The 18,362-nt window shown below is 46.6% G+C and overlaps 1 protein-coding gene across 1 annotated transcript in view; it reads right to left on the reverse strand.

Annotated features, from left to right (window-relative positions):
* Positions 1-18,362, reverse strand: part of adgrd2 (adhesion G protein-coupled receptor D2) — a 201,041-nt gene that overhangs the window by 59,622 nt on the left and 123,057 nt on the right. The window contains exons 21-22 of the mRNA XM_085965664.1: positions 15,599-15,640; positions 14,141-14,194 (exon numbers count right to left, since the gene is read on the reverse strand). Of these exons, the coding sequence (XP_085821790.1) occupies positions 14,141-14,194; positions 15,599-15,640 (96 nt within the window). The remainder of the gene's footprint in view (positions 1-14,140; positions 14,195-15,598; positions 15,641-18,362) is intronic.

Consider the following 18,362-nt stretch of genomic DNA (forward strand, 5'->3'; position numbering starts at 1 on the left):
AAAAATGTCCTAGTAAAGGATCCCCTTGGAATGAGTGACCATAACATGGTTGAATTCCATATTCAATTAGAGGGGGAGAAGGTTGGATCTCAAACAAGCGTGCTGAGCTTGAATAAAGGAGACTATGAAGGTATGAGAGTGGAATTGATTAGAGTGGACTGGGAAAATAGATTAAAGGGTAAGACGGTACATGATCAGTGGTGTATATTTAAGGAGTTATTTTACAACTTCCAAAAAATATATATTCCACTGAGGAAAAAAGGGTGTAAAAGAAAAGATAGCCATCTGTGGCTAAGTAAAGTAATTAAGGAAAGTATCCGACTAAAAACAAGAGCATATAAGGTAGCCAAATCTAGTGGGAGGATAGAAGACTGGGAAGTCTTTAAAGGACAGCAAAAAATAACTAAAAGATTGATTAAGAAAGGGAAGATAGATTATGAAAGTAAATTAGCAAAAAATATAAAAACAGACAGCAAAAGTTTCTATAGTTATATAAAAAGAAAAAGGGGGGCTAAAGTAAATGTTGGGCCCTTAGAGGATGAGACCGGGAAATTGATGGTGGGAAACATGGAGATGGCAAAAACCCTGAAAAAATATTTTGTATCAGTCTTTATGGTAGAGGACACTAAGAATATCCCAACACTGGACAAACAGGGGGCTCTAGGGGGAGAGGAGCAAAATGTGATTAAAATCACTAAGGAAGTGGTACTTGGTAAAATAATGGGACTCAAGGCGGATAAATCCCCTGGACCTGATGGCTTACATCCTAGGGTCTTGAGGGAAGTGGCGTTAGGGATTGTGGATGCATTGGTAATAATTTTCCAAAACTCCCTGGACTCAGCAAAGGTCCCGGCAGATTGGAAAACTGCTAATGTAACACCCTTATTTAAAAAGGGTAGTAGGCAGAAGGCTGGAAACTATAGACCTGTTAGCCTAACATCTGTGGTTGGTAAAATGTTAGAGTCCATTATTAAGGAGACAGTAACAGGACATTTGGATAAACATAATTTAATTGGACAAACTCAGCATGGTTTCATGAAGGGGAAGTCATGTTTGACAAATTTGCTTGAGTTCTTTGAGGAAGTAACATACAGGGTGGACAAAGGGGATCCAGTGGACGTAGTGTATTTAGACTTCCAAAAGGCATTTGACAAGGTGCCACACAAAAGATTATTGCTCAAGATAAAAAGTCACGGGATTGGGGGTAATATTCTGGCGTGGGTGGAAGATTGGCTCTCTAACAGAAAGCAGAGAGTTGGGATAAATGGTTCATTCTCAGACTGGCAATCAGTAACTAGTGGTGTTCCGCAGGGGTCAGTGCTGGGTCCCCAACTCTTTACAATCTATATTAACGATTTGGAGGAGGGGACCGAGTGTAACATATCAAAGTTTGCAGATGATACTAAGATGGGACGGAAAGTAGTGAGTGAGGAGGACATAAAAAACCTTCAAAGGGACATAGACAGGCTAAGTAAGTGGGCAGAGATTTGGCAGATGGAATACAATACTGGAAAGTGTGAGGTTATGCACTTTGGCAGGAAAAATCATAGAGCAAGTTATTATCTTAATGGCAAGAAACTGGAAAGTACTGTAGTACAAAGGGATCGGGGGGGTCCTGCTGCACAAAACTCAAAAAGTTAGTATGCAGGTGCAGCAAGTGATCAAGAAGGCCAATGGAATGTTGGCTTTTATTGCTAGGGGGATAGAATATAAAAACAGGGAGGTATTGCTGCAGTTGTACAAGGTATTGGTGAGACCGCACCTGGAATACTGCATACAGTTTTGGTGTCCATACTTAAGAAAAGACATACTTGCCCTCGAGTCAGTACAAAGAAGGTTCACTCGGTTAATCCCAGGGATGAGGGGGTGGTCATATGAGGAGAGGTCGAGTAGATTGGGACTCTACTCATTGGAGTTCAGAAGAATGAGAGGCGATCTTATTGAAACATACAAGATTGTGAAGGGGCTTGATCGGGTGGATGAGGTGAGGATGTTCCCGATGATGGGTGAAACTAGAACTAGGGGGCATAATCTTAGAATAAGGGGCTGCTCTTTCAAAACTGAGATGAGGAGAAACTTCTTCACTCAGAGGGTGGTAGGTTTGTGGAATTTGCTGCCCCAGAAAGCTGTGGAAGCTACATCATTAAATAAATTTAAAACAGAAATAGATAGTTTCTTAGAAGTAAAGGGAATTAAGGGTTACGGGGAGCGGGCAGGAAATTGGACATGAGTCTAGGTTCGGAATGGTCATGGCCCTGTGGGTAGTGGAGTGGGCCCAGGGGCCGTGTAGCCTGGTTCTGCTCCTACTTCTTGTGTTCTAATTCTGTGTTAGATTTCAGGAGATGGTTTTATTCCTGTTCCTGGCTGGGTGGAGATCGCCTTTACAGAAGGTAAGTACTGTAGAAAATATAGGGACAGAGTGATCTCCTGGACGAGTTTCAATCGCCTGGATGGGCCGGAGAGGAATTTCCCAGATTTTTCCTCCCAAATTGGCCATTGGGTTTTTTATCTGTTTTTTCGCCTCTCCCGGGAGATCACATGGGATCGGGTGGATGGAGAGGGGTAGAAGATTTGAGGTTAGGATCAGATTAGCCATGATCTTATTGAATGGTGGAGCAGGCTCAAGGGGCCGATTGGCCTACTCCTGCTCCTATTTCTTATGTTCTTATGATTTTACCTTCTCAGGATCTGTCTCAACTCTTGACGGGTCTATAACATGTCTGAACAAAATACATTGATCTTTAAGAATTGACTCGTCATCCCAAATCATTGTAATTTTCCTTCTTGAGATTCCCAAGAACTGCCTTTTTGGGTCACCCCACACAACAGGATATCATCTATTTGGCATACAACACCTTCCAATTCCTCATGAACGGTGACACACACCTCTGAAAATATTAATGCACTCAGTAAATCCAAAACATAGTCCATGAACACAGAATGCTGTCAGCATGGCTGACTTTTTCAAAAGTGGTATTTGCTAAAATCGCTATCTAGTTTGGAGATGACTTTTGTTTTTCCCAGTGGGGCTAAACTCTGGCCTATCAATTATAGTGTAGGAATGGTCAAATTCCTATTTAAAGATTGAGTTCGACACAGGCAATCAATCAAAAAGTTTTTAATGTCAAACTAACGAGTTTAAACAGGTTGATGCAAGAGAAATATGAATACAGGTCTTAACAGGTCGGAGGCTCCACGAGGACTGCTCGGCGATCCCGTGGATGGCGTCATGACGTCATCACGTTTTTCCCGCGTTTGGGTGATCACGTGATTAGCGGCATGACGTCATCGCGTTTGCCCGCGCTCTTAAAGGGACCGCGCACTGTACATGCAAACAGTATATACAATGCTACAGATTTAGTCTGTAGCTAACACATCATTAAAAGGAATTATGTACAGTTGTTCAGAGTCCCTCAGTGGCTCTGCCACATGCGCCCCCCCAGAATTGTCTTTAACGGAAAAAGTCAAACGGTGAGGGGGTCTGACAAGCCTGTCAGAACGACTCCTGTATTCCCGAAGCGGAAGCTGTTGGATGGCGGGCAGTCTGGCGGGTGGTTGCACTTGTTCTGGCGTGACGACGGTGGGCGGCCGACCTCGTCTCGGTGGCTGTGCGGTCTCAACGGGACGGTCAAGGTCCAGGTGTGCTGGCTTCAAACGGTCGACCGAAATGTGGTCCGGTTTACCACCGACATCCACCTTGAAGGTTTTGTCTCCTGCCTCTAACACGTGGAAAGGACCAGTGTATGGAGCCTTGAGCGGATCCCGGTGAGCATCGTGGCGGATGAACACGTAGTCGGCTTGTTTCAGCTCCGCTGGAACGTGAGAGCCCTGAAACCTGTGATGCGATGTGGGAACTGGCGCAAACCATCTGGCTGCTTCCTGGTGACTGATAAGCTGGCGTGAGGCGGACCATGGCTCTGTTGGTGTTGGCAGGAAATCCCCTGGCACTCACAGCGGCTGACCATAAACGAGCTCTGCCGTGGAAGAGTGAAGATCTTCCTTGGGGGCCGTGCAAAGGCCCAACATGACCCACGGCAGCTTGTCTGCCCATCCAGCATCTTGGAGGCTGGCCCTCAGTGCGGCCTTAAGCGATCTGTGAAAACGTTCGTACAGACCGTTCGCTTGTGGGTGGTAGGCTGTGGTGCGGTGTAACTTGACACTGAGTCGTTGAGCCACCGCATTCCAGAGTTCGGAGGAAAACTGCGGTCACCGGTCCTAAGAGATGTCAGCAGACACTCCAAAACGGGCGACCCATGAAGAGATGAACGCCCTGGCCACGTCCGCCGAAGTAGTAGATGACAGGGGAACCGCCTCCGGCCATCTGGTGGTGCGATCTACTATGGTCAGGATGTGTGTAAAACCATGGGAAGGTGGAAGTGGTCCTACGAGGTCCACATTAACGTGGTCAAACCGTCGCTCAGGAACTGCAAAGGTGGCCAATGGAGCCTTGATGTGGCGCTGTACCTTGGCCTTTTGGCAGACCACGCAGGTGTTGGCCCAGTCGTGGACATCTTTATGCATGCCCCACCAAACGAACTTAGATGACATTAGCTTCTGAGAAGCCTTCATTCCTGGGTGTGACAACCCATGTGTGGCATCAAACACCTTGCGGCGCCAGGCGACCGGCACAATAGGGCGAGGGTCCCGAACGGAGATGTCACACAGCAACGTGGTACCAGCCGAATGGAACCTGACGTCGGCCAACTGGAGGCTAGTGGTGTTGGTGCGGTAAGCCTGCACTTCTGGGTCTGAGACTTGGTCTGCTGCCATGAGGGCGTAGTCAATGCCCAGCTGGACTGCATGCACGGTTGCGCAGGAGAGGCAATCTGCCACCAGGTTGTATTTACCGGCCACGTGCTGAATATCTGTGGTAAATTCGGAGATATATGTCAGCTGACGTTGTTGGCGAGATGACCACGGTTCGGCGGTCTTGGCCATGGCAAAAGTCAGTGGCTAATGGTCGACGAAAGCGGTGAAAGGACAGCCTTCCAACAAGAACCGGAAATGGCGGATGGCCAGAAAAAGGGCTAGTAACTCCCTGTCGAAAGTACTGTACGCCCGCTCGTTACGCCGCAGTTGACGGCTGAAGAATGCCAACGGCTGCCACGTCCCATTCACCCACTGCTCCTGGACGACGCCGATTGCATAATCTGATGCGTCGGTGGTGAGGGCAATGGTGGCTCCTGGTAGCGGGTGCGCCAGCATGGTCGCGTTGGCTAAGGCGCTCTTGGTGTCGGTGAATGCCCGGTCCATGCCAACCGTCCAGCCCACCGGATCCTTGCCAAACTTGCCCTTGAGGGCCTCGTACAGGGGCTGCATGAGCAGTGCTGCCTTAGGCACGAAACGGTGGTAAAAGTTTACCATCCCGAGGAACTCCTGCAGGGCCTTTATGTTCTGCGGGCGTGGAAAGGATGTCACCGCCTCTACCTTCGCTTGCAAAGGAACCGCTCCCTCTGAGGTAATACGATGTCCCAGGAAATCAATTTGGTGCAGACCAAACTGACACTTGGCTGGGTTGATAATCAGGCCGTGTTGGCTGAGGCGTCAAAAGAGGGTGCGGAGGTGAGAGATGTGTTCCTCCTTATTAGGACTGGCAATGAGGATATCGTCTAAGTAGACGAAAAGTAACTGGAGGTCCCGCAGCACGGAGTCCATGAGGCGCTGGAAAGCATGGGCGGCGTTCTTCAACCCAAACGGCATCCTTAAAAATTCGAAGAGACCGAAAGGGGTGATGACTGCGGTCTTCTGGACGTATTGCGGGTGCACCGGGACCTGGTGGTAGCCTCGGACAAGGTCAACCTTGGAAAAAACGGTGTTTCCTGCCAAATGGGCAGAGAAATCCTGGATGTGGGGGATCGGGTATCGATCAGGAGTGGTGGCGTCGTTTAGGTGCTGATAGTCGCCGCAGGGCCACCATCCGCCGCCAGGTTTCGGTACGATGTGAAGAGGCGAAGACCAGGGACTATTCGACCTGCGAATAATCCCTAAGCATTCCATTGTTGCGAACTCCGCCTTCGCGACCGCTAGCTTGCCAGGTTCGAGGTGCCGGGCCCGCGCGTGGACCGGGGGGCCGGTGGTGGTGATGTGGTGTTCCACACCATGCTTCGTGGCCGTGGAGGAGAACGTGGGCCTGGTCAGGTCTGGAAATTCGCCTAGCAGGCGAGCGAACTCATTCGGAGTCGGGAAAGCACAGGAGACGGTGCGCGACATGGTGTTACTACAGTGGCAAGGGATAGAGTGAAACGTGGCCGCGTTGATCAGCTGCCGGTTCCTTACATCGACCAGGAGGCCGTTGGCGCACAGGAAATCGGCACCGAGAATGGCTTGCGAAACCTTGGCCGTAACGAATTCCCAGAAAAACCGCTGGCCGCCGAAGCACACCTGGACCTGCTGTCTGCCGAAGGTCCGAATAGCTCTGCCGTTAGCCGCTTCGAGGGGGAGGCCGTGCCTCCCAGCCTGTACATCAAGAGCTGACGCGGGTAGAATGCTGCACTGCGCTCCGGTGTCGCGCAGGAACCGACGACTGGAGAGGGTATCTGTGATGAAGAGCAGCTGGCCTGCATTGCCGATTGCCATCGCGGCTGCGGGGCACCCGTTGGACCCGTTCTTCATTGGACGGAGTTGTTTTTGTTTTTTTTGAGAGAAGCTGCAGGGAGGGCGGCAACATCTCGCCTTCGCACCAAACCGCGCATGGTAGAAGCACAGCCCGCGGGCTGAGGAGCTGGGGTGGCGTCTGTGGGGGATGGGCGCCTCGTGGCAGCGCAGTATTGTTGCGTAACTGCAAATATTTTGTCTGCCTCGGCAGCGAGCGCTGCGCAGTCTTCGACCTCGGATCTCGCCAAGGCCGCTTGCACTTGCTCCAGTAATTGGCTGAGGAATAACTCTCTGAAGAGAAAGCATTCCGGTTCGGAGCTGAGGAGTGTGAGCATTTGGCTCATCAGCTTGGAAGGTTTGGAGTCCCCGATCCCGGGCATAGCGAGCAGCTAACGGGCGCGCTCTGACTTCGTGAGCCCGAAAACCTGCAGCAACCGCGCCTTGAGGGTCTTATACTTGCGGTCAGTTGGGGGGGTTCTCGAGAAGACTGACGATCCGCGAGGCAGTAGAGCCGTCGAGTGCGGAGACCACGTATAAGTATCGGGTCTGATCCTCAACGATGCCTCTCAGGGCGAACTGGGCTTTAACTTGGATGCTTGTTGCTCCCAGAACTGCGGCAGCTTCAACGAAACGGCATTTGCCTCCATGCTGTGTTCCTTTTGCGAAATCCGTTCACAAAAGTCGGGGTCACCAATGTAGGAATGGTCAAATTCCTATCTAGAGATTGAGTTTGACGCAGGCAATCAATCAAAAAGGTTTTTAATGTCAAACTAACGAGTTTAAACAGATTGATGCAAGAGAACTATGAATACAGGTCTTAACAGGTCGGAGGCTCCACGAGGACTGCTCGGCGGTCCCGTAGATGGAGTCATGACGTCATCACGTTTTTCCCGCGTTTGGGTGATCACGTGATTAGCGGCATGACGTCATCGCGTTTGCCCGCACTCTTAAAGGGACCACGCACTGTACATGCAAACAGTATATACAATGGTACAGATTTAGTCTGTAGCTAACACATCGTTAAAGGGAATTATGTACAGTTGTTCAGAGTCCCTCAGTGGCTCTGCCACAATAGTACATTTCTCTTGGCATACACATTCATTTACTTAATCATATACACATGTTCGTACTTTGCCATTTGGCTTTGGAACTACAAGGATGTTGGCGCACCAATTTGAGGCCTATTTTACCAGCGGTGTTACATCTTGGCATTCCACGCTGACAATGACCTCTTTCAACTTTTGTAGCCTTGGAATGGATACATGCCTCAGAACAGAGATAAAGGCCCTGATATATATGGGGCTGCGCATTCGGAGTTGGGGGAAGGAGTTGTGGACGGGACACCCTGTAGTACGGCTTTCCCACAGTACATCTTTTAAACGTTTTTCTCCAGGTTTCCCGCCTGACAGCCAGCCGAGCCCGGGAAACCTGGCCAGCATGGGTTAAAAATAAAAACACTAATAAAATGAAGGCACGTAGACTCCTTAAAAGGTTTCAACGACCGATCCACCTCCTGAGAACGGATTGGTTGCCCGCCGCTCCCGACCTGCCTCCGTTAAAATCTTTCTATTGCATCTACTCTGGACATTAATCTGAGTCAGCAGCCCAATACTGTTGTACATGCCAGAGATCTCACATAACCCCCGTGTTTGCGTGGGTTTCCTCCGGGTGCTCCGGTTTCCTCCCACAGTCCAAAGATGTGTGGGTTAGGTTGATGGCCATGACAAAAAAAAAATTGGCCCTTAGTGTTAGGGGGGGATTAAATACGTGGGGTTACGGGGATAGGGCTTGGGTGGGATGGCTGTCGGTGTAGGGACCGGGTGCTAGGGTTTGGATGATCAGCCATGATCTCGTTGAATGGCGGAGCAGGCTCGAAGGGCCGAATGGCCTACTCCTGCTCCTATCTTCTATGTTTCTAACACTGATTTCTTCTCCTCGCCCCTTAACATAATCTCTTAGATGTACATGGCAGATATCCCTGAACCTGCCATGTACATCTAGGAGATGTCTGTTGTATCCGTGTGTTAATGGAGACACGGAATGCAGGAGTTGGTTTAACAGGTGTTTACTGAACAAAGTCTGGAGGTGAACTAAAAGATACAAGACACTATACAGGCTTATATAGCCCGAGTGGCCACTACCGGCATTACAGTACACAGGGGCTCTTAAAGGCACATACACCACAATTCCTCCCCTTTTAGACAACCAGTACATAACATTTTAAGTAATCATTAATTAACATGTTTACAAGAACAATAATCTACACATTTGCTGCAGTTAATCAATTATAAGTCAGTCTCTCTGGAGGTTTCCTGACTCGGTCCGGATAACGCCTCGGTGGTGTAGTAGTTTTCGGTGGTGTAGTAGGTTCTTTTGGCAAGGTCGATTCGGCTTGAATGCCAGTGTCGGGTTCATCTGGTTCCAGTATCACCGGATCGGAGGTAGATACTATGGGTATCTCTACTTCATCATTAGGCGTATAGAGTTGTGGTGTAGGTTGTCCCTTTTCGGATGACTCTATGATCTGGTCAGCATGGCGCCTTATTATGCTTTCTCCAATGTCCACGGTATACATCAGCGGTCCTAGTCGTGTGCAAATAGTTCCAGGCTGCCATTTCTCGGTACGGTAGTCCCGGGCCAAAACTTGTTGACCTATCTGGAAGGTTCTAGTTGGCCTTTCATTCATGCCTTGAAATTGCCGGTTCTCTACGTCCCTTCTGATGTTTGGCTTGATCAAATCCAGCCGGCATCTTAGCCTTCTATTGAAAAACATCACGGCGGGAGTTTAGTTTGTAGCCATATGTGTTGCATTCCTGTATGCAAACAAGAAGTTATCTACCTTATGCTGTAGATTTATGTCTTCATTACCCATGGCCTTTATGGCCTTCTTGAAGGTCTGGACAAACCTTTCAGCCAATCCATTGGTGGCGGGATGGTATGGGGCGGACGTGTAGTGCTTAACCCCATTGTTTTTTTAAGAACTTCCTGAATTCTTCGGACACAAATTGCAGCCCATTATCAGAACAGATCTGTTCAGGCAGCCCATTCCTGGCAAATATGGTCCTTAATACTGTGATGGTTTTTTCCGTGGTGGTGGAGGACATCTTTATTACCTCCGGCCACTTGGAGTGTGCATCAACCGCGATTAAGAACATTGAGTCCATAAATGGACCAGCAAAGTCGATGTGTACCCTTTGCCATGGAGATGAGGGCCACTCCCATGGATGTAGAGGGGCTTGTGGTGGGGCGTTTTGGACCTTTTGGCATCCTAGACAGCCCTTGGTCATTTCTTCGATGTCTCCATCACATCCTGGCCACCACACAAACACTCTGGCTAGGTTCTTCATTTTCACTCCACCCAGATGGCCCTCGTGAAGCTCCTTTAGCACTTTATCCTGGAGTTTGGGTGAAATCACCACTCTGGATCCACACATCAAGGTTCCTCGGCACACTGACAGCTGTTCTCTTCTTTGCGAGAATGCTGGCAACAGTGGTTCGCCATGTGCTGGCCATCCCTTCACCGTTAAATCGTAGACTCGTGAGAGAGTCGGGTCATTTCTCATTTCCTTTTCAATGGTAGAATTTGTTACTGGTAGACATTCCACTATGGTTGAGTGGAACATCTCCACGGGGTCCACTGTAGGTGCCTCTTCTACCGTTGGCAACGGTAGACGCGATAAACCGTCAGCATTTCCATGCTGTTTTGATCCTTTGTATTCTATGTCATATTGGTGTGCCCCTAGGAAAAGGGACCACCTCTATAGCCTTTGCGCTGTCATAATGGGAACGCCCTTTTTAGGGTTGAATATGGAGACGAGGGGTTAATGGTCAGTCAACAAGGTAAATATTTGTCCGTGTAGGTAATGGTTGAATTTCTTCACTCCCCATACCAGGCGGAGTGCTTCCCTGTCGATCTGGGCATAGTTACGCTCAGCTGAGTTCAATGAGCGTGATGCAAAAGCTATCGGCCGCTCCGAGCCATCAGGGAATCTATGCGATAATACCGCTCCTACGCCGTAAGGGGATGCATCGCACGCCAGTCTGATTGGCAGTGATGGGTTGTAATGAGCCAAAACTTCCTTGGACGTGATTAAGCCTTTGCATTTATGGAAGGCACGTTTACAGTCTTCGCTCCATTTCCAAATTACTCCCGTTTGTAGCAGTGCGTTAAGAGGGTGTAGAACAGTTGACAAGTTCGGTAAAAATTTATGATAGTAATTTATCAATCCCAGGAATGACCTTAATTGTGAGACATTTTCAGGTGCTGGGGCTTTTATGACCGCTTCAATTTTTTCAGGTGACTTATGCAACCCTTCTTCGTTAATTATGTGGCCACAATGTGATATTTGTTTCTGGAAAAATTCGCACTTGGGGCGATTTGCTCGTAGGCCCCGTTCTCTCAGCCTAGTGAGCACCTGCTCCAAATTGGCAAGGTGCTCGTTGTCATTTTCTCCTGTTACAAGGATGTTGTCTAGGTAGCATTGAGTCCTCGGAATCCCTTGCAGGACTTGCTCCATAGCTCTTTGCCAGATAGCTGGAGCTGATGCTACTCCAAAAACCAGTCGATTGTACTGGTACAGGCCTTTGTGTGTGTTTATCGTGAGATACTTTTTAGAGGCCTCCTCAACCTCCATCTGTAGATATGCCTGTGCCAAGTCAATTTTGGTGAAATGTTTCCCTCCGGATAGTGAGGCAAAAATATCTTCTATCCTCGGAAGAGGATACTGTACCGTGTGAAGGACCGGGTTTACAGTCACCTTGAAGTCCCCACAGATGCGAATTTTTCTCTGTTTTTCAGATTTATCATTATTCAACGTTTTCTTCATGAATGGGACGATGGGTGTTGCCCACTCGCTCCAATCTATCTTGGATAACACGCCTGCCTTTTCCAAATTCTCCAGCTCTGCCTCGACTGCTGGACGAATTGCGTATGGCACCGCCCTTGCCTTAAAAAACTTGGGAATTGCCGCATCTTCCACTTTTATTGAGGCGGTGACACCTTTCAAGGTTCCTAGTTCCTGTTGAAACACTTCTTTGGCGTTGGCCAAGATGTCTTTTAATCGTTCAGGTATGACGTCATCATAATTTTTTTTCTTACTGGTCACCGTCAGTGCCTGAATGGAGTGCCAGTCTAAACGTATCTTCCTGATCCATTCACGTCCCAACAGCGGTGGACCACCATCTTGCAGAACGTATAAATACAACTTCTGTATTTCCTTGCCGTTGTATACAACAGGCACCCTTATTTTCCCTCTGGGGTATACTTTCTGCCCCGTATATGTTTTCAAGATAATGGATGTGTCTTTCAAAGGTATATGCGGAAATAGCCGCTCGTAATCCCGTCGATTTATGACGGTCAGAGCTGATCCTGTATCTAGCTCCATTTTATCTGGGGACGCCGCTATTGTGAGGGTAACCCAAATGGTCTGGTAATCTTCTTTGGCAATTACATTATGTAATTTGAGACAGCTTAGTCTCTTGTTTCCGGAGTCGCTATCGCTCTTCTGGTCTTCGGAGCTACTGTTCGTCATCATTTGTACCTTTCTGTACTTTTCCTTATTGATTTATTTTCTGTCAGTGGATTTTTTGTTTCCAGATCGGCATACACGTGCAATATGTCCCATCTTTCCGCATTGCCTGCATGCTTTGTCCTTGAACCAGCAGTCCCTCTGGTCATGGGTGGATCTGCCGCAGCGATAACATCTCTCGAAACCCTGTGTCATTTCATGGTTGCCGAAGTCCTGTGGCTTTTGCTGTATCTCTGCAGCTCCTCTTGCTGCTGCTTCGTATGATACAGCCACACTGAAAGCCTTGTCCAGTGTTAAATCTTTCTCAGAAAGTAGCCTTTTCTGTGTTCTTTCACTTAGGAGACCACAGACGAATTTGTCTCGAAGAGAATCTGCCAGTCCTGCCCCGAATTGGCAGTGCTTTGACCGCTTTCTTAATTCGGTGAGGTAATCAGCGTTACTTTCATTCTTGTGCTGATTCCTCCTGAAGAATTTGAATTGTTCCGCTATCAGCAGCGGTGTTGGGTTTAAGTGCTCCTGTAGGGTATCAACAATCTCCTTAAAATTCTTGTCCATCGGTTTGGCTGGAGTGATTAAGTTTCATAACAGCCCGTATGTCCTTGCGCCCATTAGATTTAGAAGTACCGATGCCTTTTTATCATCCTCTATTTCATTCGCTGTGCAATATACCTCCACTCTTTCCACATAAGTGGTCCACTCCTCCACATCACTATCGAAAGCAGTAATATTGCCAGTCTTAGGCATCCTGAAAAAAAAAATGGCGCCTCCCGCACTTTCCTTTCTTCCCTGCCGAGAAAAAATGGCGCCTCCCGCGCTTTCCCGCCGCTGCCGCTGCTGACAACGCTGTTCTCCGTGGTTTTTATTTATACAGATATTTTTAATAGTTGGAGACTCTTTCACGCCGGACTCTGGGACTTTTCCCTCCCTCTGCTTGGTCCGAATGCCGACTTGCTTTGCAGCGCTGGCCGTCTCCCGAGTGCTCCACCCTCCGTCTCTGTTTGCCTCCGCCTTTGCTGCTCGGCCCCACTGCAGAGCCAGCCGATCGAGCCCCAGCCCGCCGCCCAGGAAGGATTATTGCAGTACCTGCCACCAGCCCGGCTAGCTGGTGAAACCACAGTTTTTTTTTTTCAACCTTCGTCTGAGGAATCGATCTCCTTGAGGTGCTGCCGAATTGCAGGTAAGTCCGTTTCCAATTCGTCGCCACTGTTGTATCCGTGTGTTAATGGAGACACGGAATGCAGGAGTTGGTTTAACAGGTGTTTACTGAACAAAGTCTGGAGGTGAACTAAAAGATACAAGACACTATACAGGCTTATATAGCCCGAGTGGCCACTACCGGCATTACAGTACACAGGGGCTCTTAAAGGCACATACACCACAATGTCCTTAGCCATACAAGATTATCCCACACAGATGAAAGCAGAAGCACTGCTGCACACCGACTCTGGGGTACTGTGTAGTTTTGCTGCCCTCTCATGTTGTTGTTACTTTGGATGGAACAAGTGCCCTGCGTGGGTTAGTTTAGAAATACAGCCTGTTTTAGGTCAATAGAGAAGAAACACTTCTCTCTTTCACTTGCTAATGCATTTTAGTCAGATTTGAATTTTTTTTTTATCCATAGCACCCTCCAGCAAACTATTTAAATCCAATAAGGTACTGCAGTAGTGTACTCTTAAAGGTATCCATTTTATATCAGAATCTACTCGCTGATTTGGTACCAAAAACAAAGAAACCTAATTTAAAAACACAGAGAACATTAAATAATTTCTAATTCTGACGGGTTTAATGCATCTGAAAGAGGGAGTATAAAGTTCTATGTAAGCCACAAGCCATGCCCTCAAGTGAGTTCAGCAGGTATTGTTATAATAAGACATTTAACATACAATCCTGTGAACAATTGCATTAATATTCATCCTTACAAGTTTTCTTAAAGGTTTTTCCAGGTCAGCAACTTGTTTCTGCAGAATACATGGAGAAAAAGATTCAAACAGGTCTATTCTCAAACAAACTGCACTTACTGTGAAAGACAAAGCTTTTTTCTTCTCTTTCATTCTTTTAATGGCATTTCTCACCTGTAGAAAAGAAATCAATCAAACGTATGGTATGCAATAGGTGAGGATGGGTGAAAAGTATGCGATTATATCTGTATCAGAAATCTGCTTATACTTTCTTGCAATTGGAGCGGACTGTGGTTGTTTTTATAAATATAGAAAAATTAAATACAATGATCACAGGAAGAGCACAACATTGTGGAAAATATCAAAAAGCTGCGGTTTTGTTTTGTGTCAGATTACACCTTACTGTACAAAAATTAAACCCAGAAATAATCTCACGCATGCAAATAATATGGTGTAAAAGCTAAAAAGCAATGCACTCACAATATCACAAAATTAGATAATGTTACACGCAGCCTTTTTAACCTCCTCTCTCCTATAACACAGTTGGCCAAATTTTGCACTGTAACATATAAGCCTCAATTTTCTGCTTGAGCAAAAAAAAACACCTTTAAAACGGAGGCACACAATTCACACCCCTCATAAGTGAAGTGGGCTGACCCTGCCACATGTTCGGCCTCATTTTATTATTACGGGTCAACTCCTGGCCGTAATTGTACCTCCAATTAGGAACGTACCTTTTTTTTGGGGGGGTGGGGGGGGGGGGGGGTGCAGGAAATTGTGTGCCACTGTAGGATATTAAAGGCCCGCAGCAGCTTAAAGGGACTATTCCACCATTTATTTTGACAACCCAATTTTAACTTACTTACCTCAGGAACATTTGTACAGTCTGCAAGAGGGCTAAGAGCTCCCTGGTTCAGCAAGGAAGCAGTGGACATGCTTCTTCACAAAATTAAACAGAGGACAATCATACTGTTTGCATCAGACGGCTGATGGTTCCAAAGGAGAACAGCACAACCGCAGTGGCTGGTGGTGGCCAGGACAGTGAGCGCCAATAACACAATACCATCCACGACAATGACTTTACCAAGGCAGAAGAGGAGTCATTGCAAAAATGCACTCTACAAAGCAGGCCACCACTTGCAGTGACCTCCCCTCATTCTTTGTTAAAGTGAGTGAATAGCTGACCATCAATGCCAGGAGGCAGCATGGTGTCCTTTACACCCACAGCTTTCACGTGGAAATATTATTTCCCTCACACCCTTAAATGAAATCACCCCACTCAAAGCCTCACATGGACTCTAATTGTCATTGTGCCAGGAGTGAGAATTCATATGGTTTACCCCAAATAGTAAAAAGATGAAAATCACATTACAGTGCTCATGTACTGAAGCATTCAAATTGAGGTACTCTTTAAATTTTTGTGTGAGTTAATTTTTTTTTTTTTTTTTTTTTAAATGAATTATATATACTTACTCTTCCAAGAATTTATATACACCAGCTCATTTGCTAATACTTAGAGCATCAGGAGATTTGTGATTGTGTCTAAAATATATCAACATAAAAATAAATGTCTCATACCTCACTGTTGTATACAGCATACACCAAGAATATATATAGGCCCTAAAACAAAACAAAAATAAACATATTTATACACACACGAGTTATATGCTTTGGCCTTACTGATGCTTACTTGCATGCAGTGAAAAATGATTATCATCAGACTATTTTAAAAGAAAACTGGAGGATCTCCAATTGTTGTTTCGTATCTTCACAGTCTTCCCTTGGAGAATAATGTGAAGTAGTAGAAGGATCCGCAGACTGATTAACAGCTTGACAGGCCATGATATGAATACTCCTTCCATGGCCGTAATCATCTTTATACCAGTTGATAAGGTGCTTAGTCCTGTACAGCGGGAAGGTTTTATGGGTTCCCACAACCCACCACAGTTAGAGCACGGAGTCTCCTCCCATTCCATCTACATCATCTCATCCCTTCAGCATATCTTTCTATTCCGCCTTTTCTCTCATGCACGCGTCTAGTTTCCTTTTGAAAGCATCTAAGCTATTTGCCTCAACCACTTCCTGTGGTAGTGAGTTCCACATTCTAACCAATCTCCATACAATAAAAAGGACATAGAAGCACTGGAGAAAGTGCAAAAAAGATTTACAAGGAGAGATTACAGCTATCGGGAAAGATTGAATAGATTGGGGCTTTTTTCTTCAGAAGAGAGAAGACTTAGAGGTGACCTGATAGAGGTCTTTAAAATTATGAATGGGTTGGACGGGGTAGATGTGGAATGTTTCCACTTGTGGGAGAATCCAAAACTAGGGACCATAAATACAAGATAGTTACAAATAAATTCAATAGGAAAATAAGGAAAAATGTCTTTACTGAAAGAGATTGGTTAGAATGTGGAACTCACTACCACAGGAAGTGGTTGAGGCAAATAGCTTAGATGCTTTCAAAAGGAAACTAGATGCGTACATGAGAGAAAAGGCAGAATAGAAAGATATGCTGAAGGGATGAGATGATGTAGATGGAATGGGAGGAGACTCGTGTGGAGTATAAACACCAGCACAGACCAGTTGGGCCAAATGGTATATTCCGTGTAATTCTATGTAACCCATACGGTGAGTGGGTGGGGGACACACAAATATCCCTGCTGGATGTCAATCCAGAATTTAGAGCTAGAGCTCCAGCCCACACTCAGCAGGACGGTCTGGAGCAGAGTTTCAACCCTGCACCTTCTGACTCAGATGCAGGAAAGTTACTACTAAGCCACTCTTTTAAGTACACTCATTGGGAAATATGCTGGTGCACCAAAGGAATTCTCAATCACTCAGCACGTATCTAGAAGAAACTGCCAGCAGAAACAAGTGATCAGTCAGGAATACAAGTAAAGAAACAGACAGAAAGTATTGCTGGCTGTCTCAGCAGGAGAACACATTGACTGCCAGCAGTACAGCGGTGCAAGTAGAGTCAGGATCTGCAATCTAGACAAAATACGCACGGTTTACTCCTTTGGTCAGGCAACACTTTTTTTTCCCACTCATTCTTAAAAATGTGAAGCATTTAGTTAGTTAGTTAGAAATTCAGATGACTTGAAAGGCCTTCTATCACTGTTCAGTCACATCTTCTGATTCAAAATTCAGAGTGGACCCTCCTAAAATAAATGTCCTTTGTGTCCCTCACAGGTGTTGAACGCTTACAGAAAGAATTATCTGGTGAGCGACTCCAGAGGATCCATCTGATTCACTCCAGATCCCTCCTCCCGAGTTGTGCCTGTCATTAATTTATCTCACGCTCACTTTGTGCATGCCAGGTGTGCAACACTGTCCTTTCCTGGCCTCTGGTCACAACCCTCCCCTACCCCGCAAGATAATTTTCTGGTACTTGCTTCACCCCTGTGGCCCCCACGCCCCGGAAATTTTCTTGCCCTTACTCACAATTCCCACTCCCTGAAGTAGTTTTCTGGCCTTTCCCCTGTCCCACTGCAACCTTTCTTCCTCCCATCACCAACACCAAGCCCCCCGCCCCCCCCCGCACCTCTGTTCCCTAACCTGACTTGGTCTTGATGTGCTGTAAGCAACGCCATGGTAGATCAAATTATTATTGATTAAGAACCAATGCCCCAATTCATTAACTCTACCAGCTAATGCCAGTGCTATAAGTATGATTCCCTTTCACATCAGAGTCACAGATTTAACTAGAAATTCTTTGACTTAGGTAAGACTCACACCCACCTTTCACAAGCCTAGAAATCAGGGGCTTCTCTTCACTATTATAGTGTTCACTCCAAACAGACTGACATTGTAAAAATAATATACAGCTCAAAGTTTTCACTTATTAATATGCCAGTTGAGTTTTCTATTTCATTTTGACTGAATTACTGAATGGATAATTAAGTGGGCTCACACTACAAAGGTTTGCAGAATTAGCTAGTTCTATTGCTATTTATAGAGATCCTGATCAAAGCAAAAGTCTGATCCAAATATAGCATTTCTTGGCAAACTAGTTGTGTGTTTATCAGAATTCAATTGTACCATACTTCCTCCTTCAACCAGGAGGGTGGGACAGACAGGGTTGCAGACTTCTTTAGGGCCACTCTCAATACCCAGTCCATCACAGATGTCCTTTGATGGGCTGGCACTGGTCCCGACAGTCCCCCTTCCCTCCTGAGATGGAAAGCTCACTCCCACACAAAATCCCATCCTGCGGTGCAGCTGAAACTGGCTAAACCTATCCAAGGAAGGTAAATGAGTTCAACTGACAGATATGGTTGCAATTCAAACTTTTAACCTGTTGATCTACTGCCCAACATTCCACCACTAGAACTAGCAG

This window comes from Somniosus microcephalus, chromosome 23, assembly GCF_052327205.1.
Source record: "Somniosus microcephalus isolate GS21.2 chromosome 23, FLI_Smic_1.0, whole genome shotgun sequence".
Taxonomy (NCBI): Eukaryota; Metazoa; Chordata; class Chondrichthyes; order Squaliformes; family Somniosidae; genus Somniosus; species Somniosus microcephalus.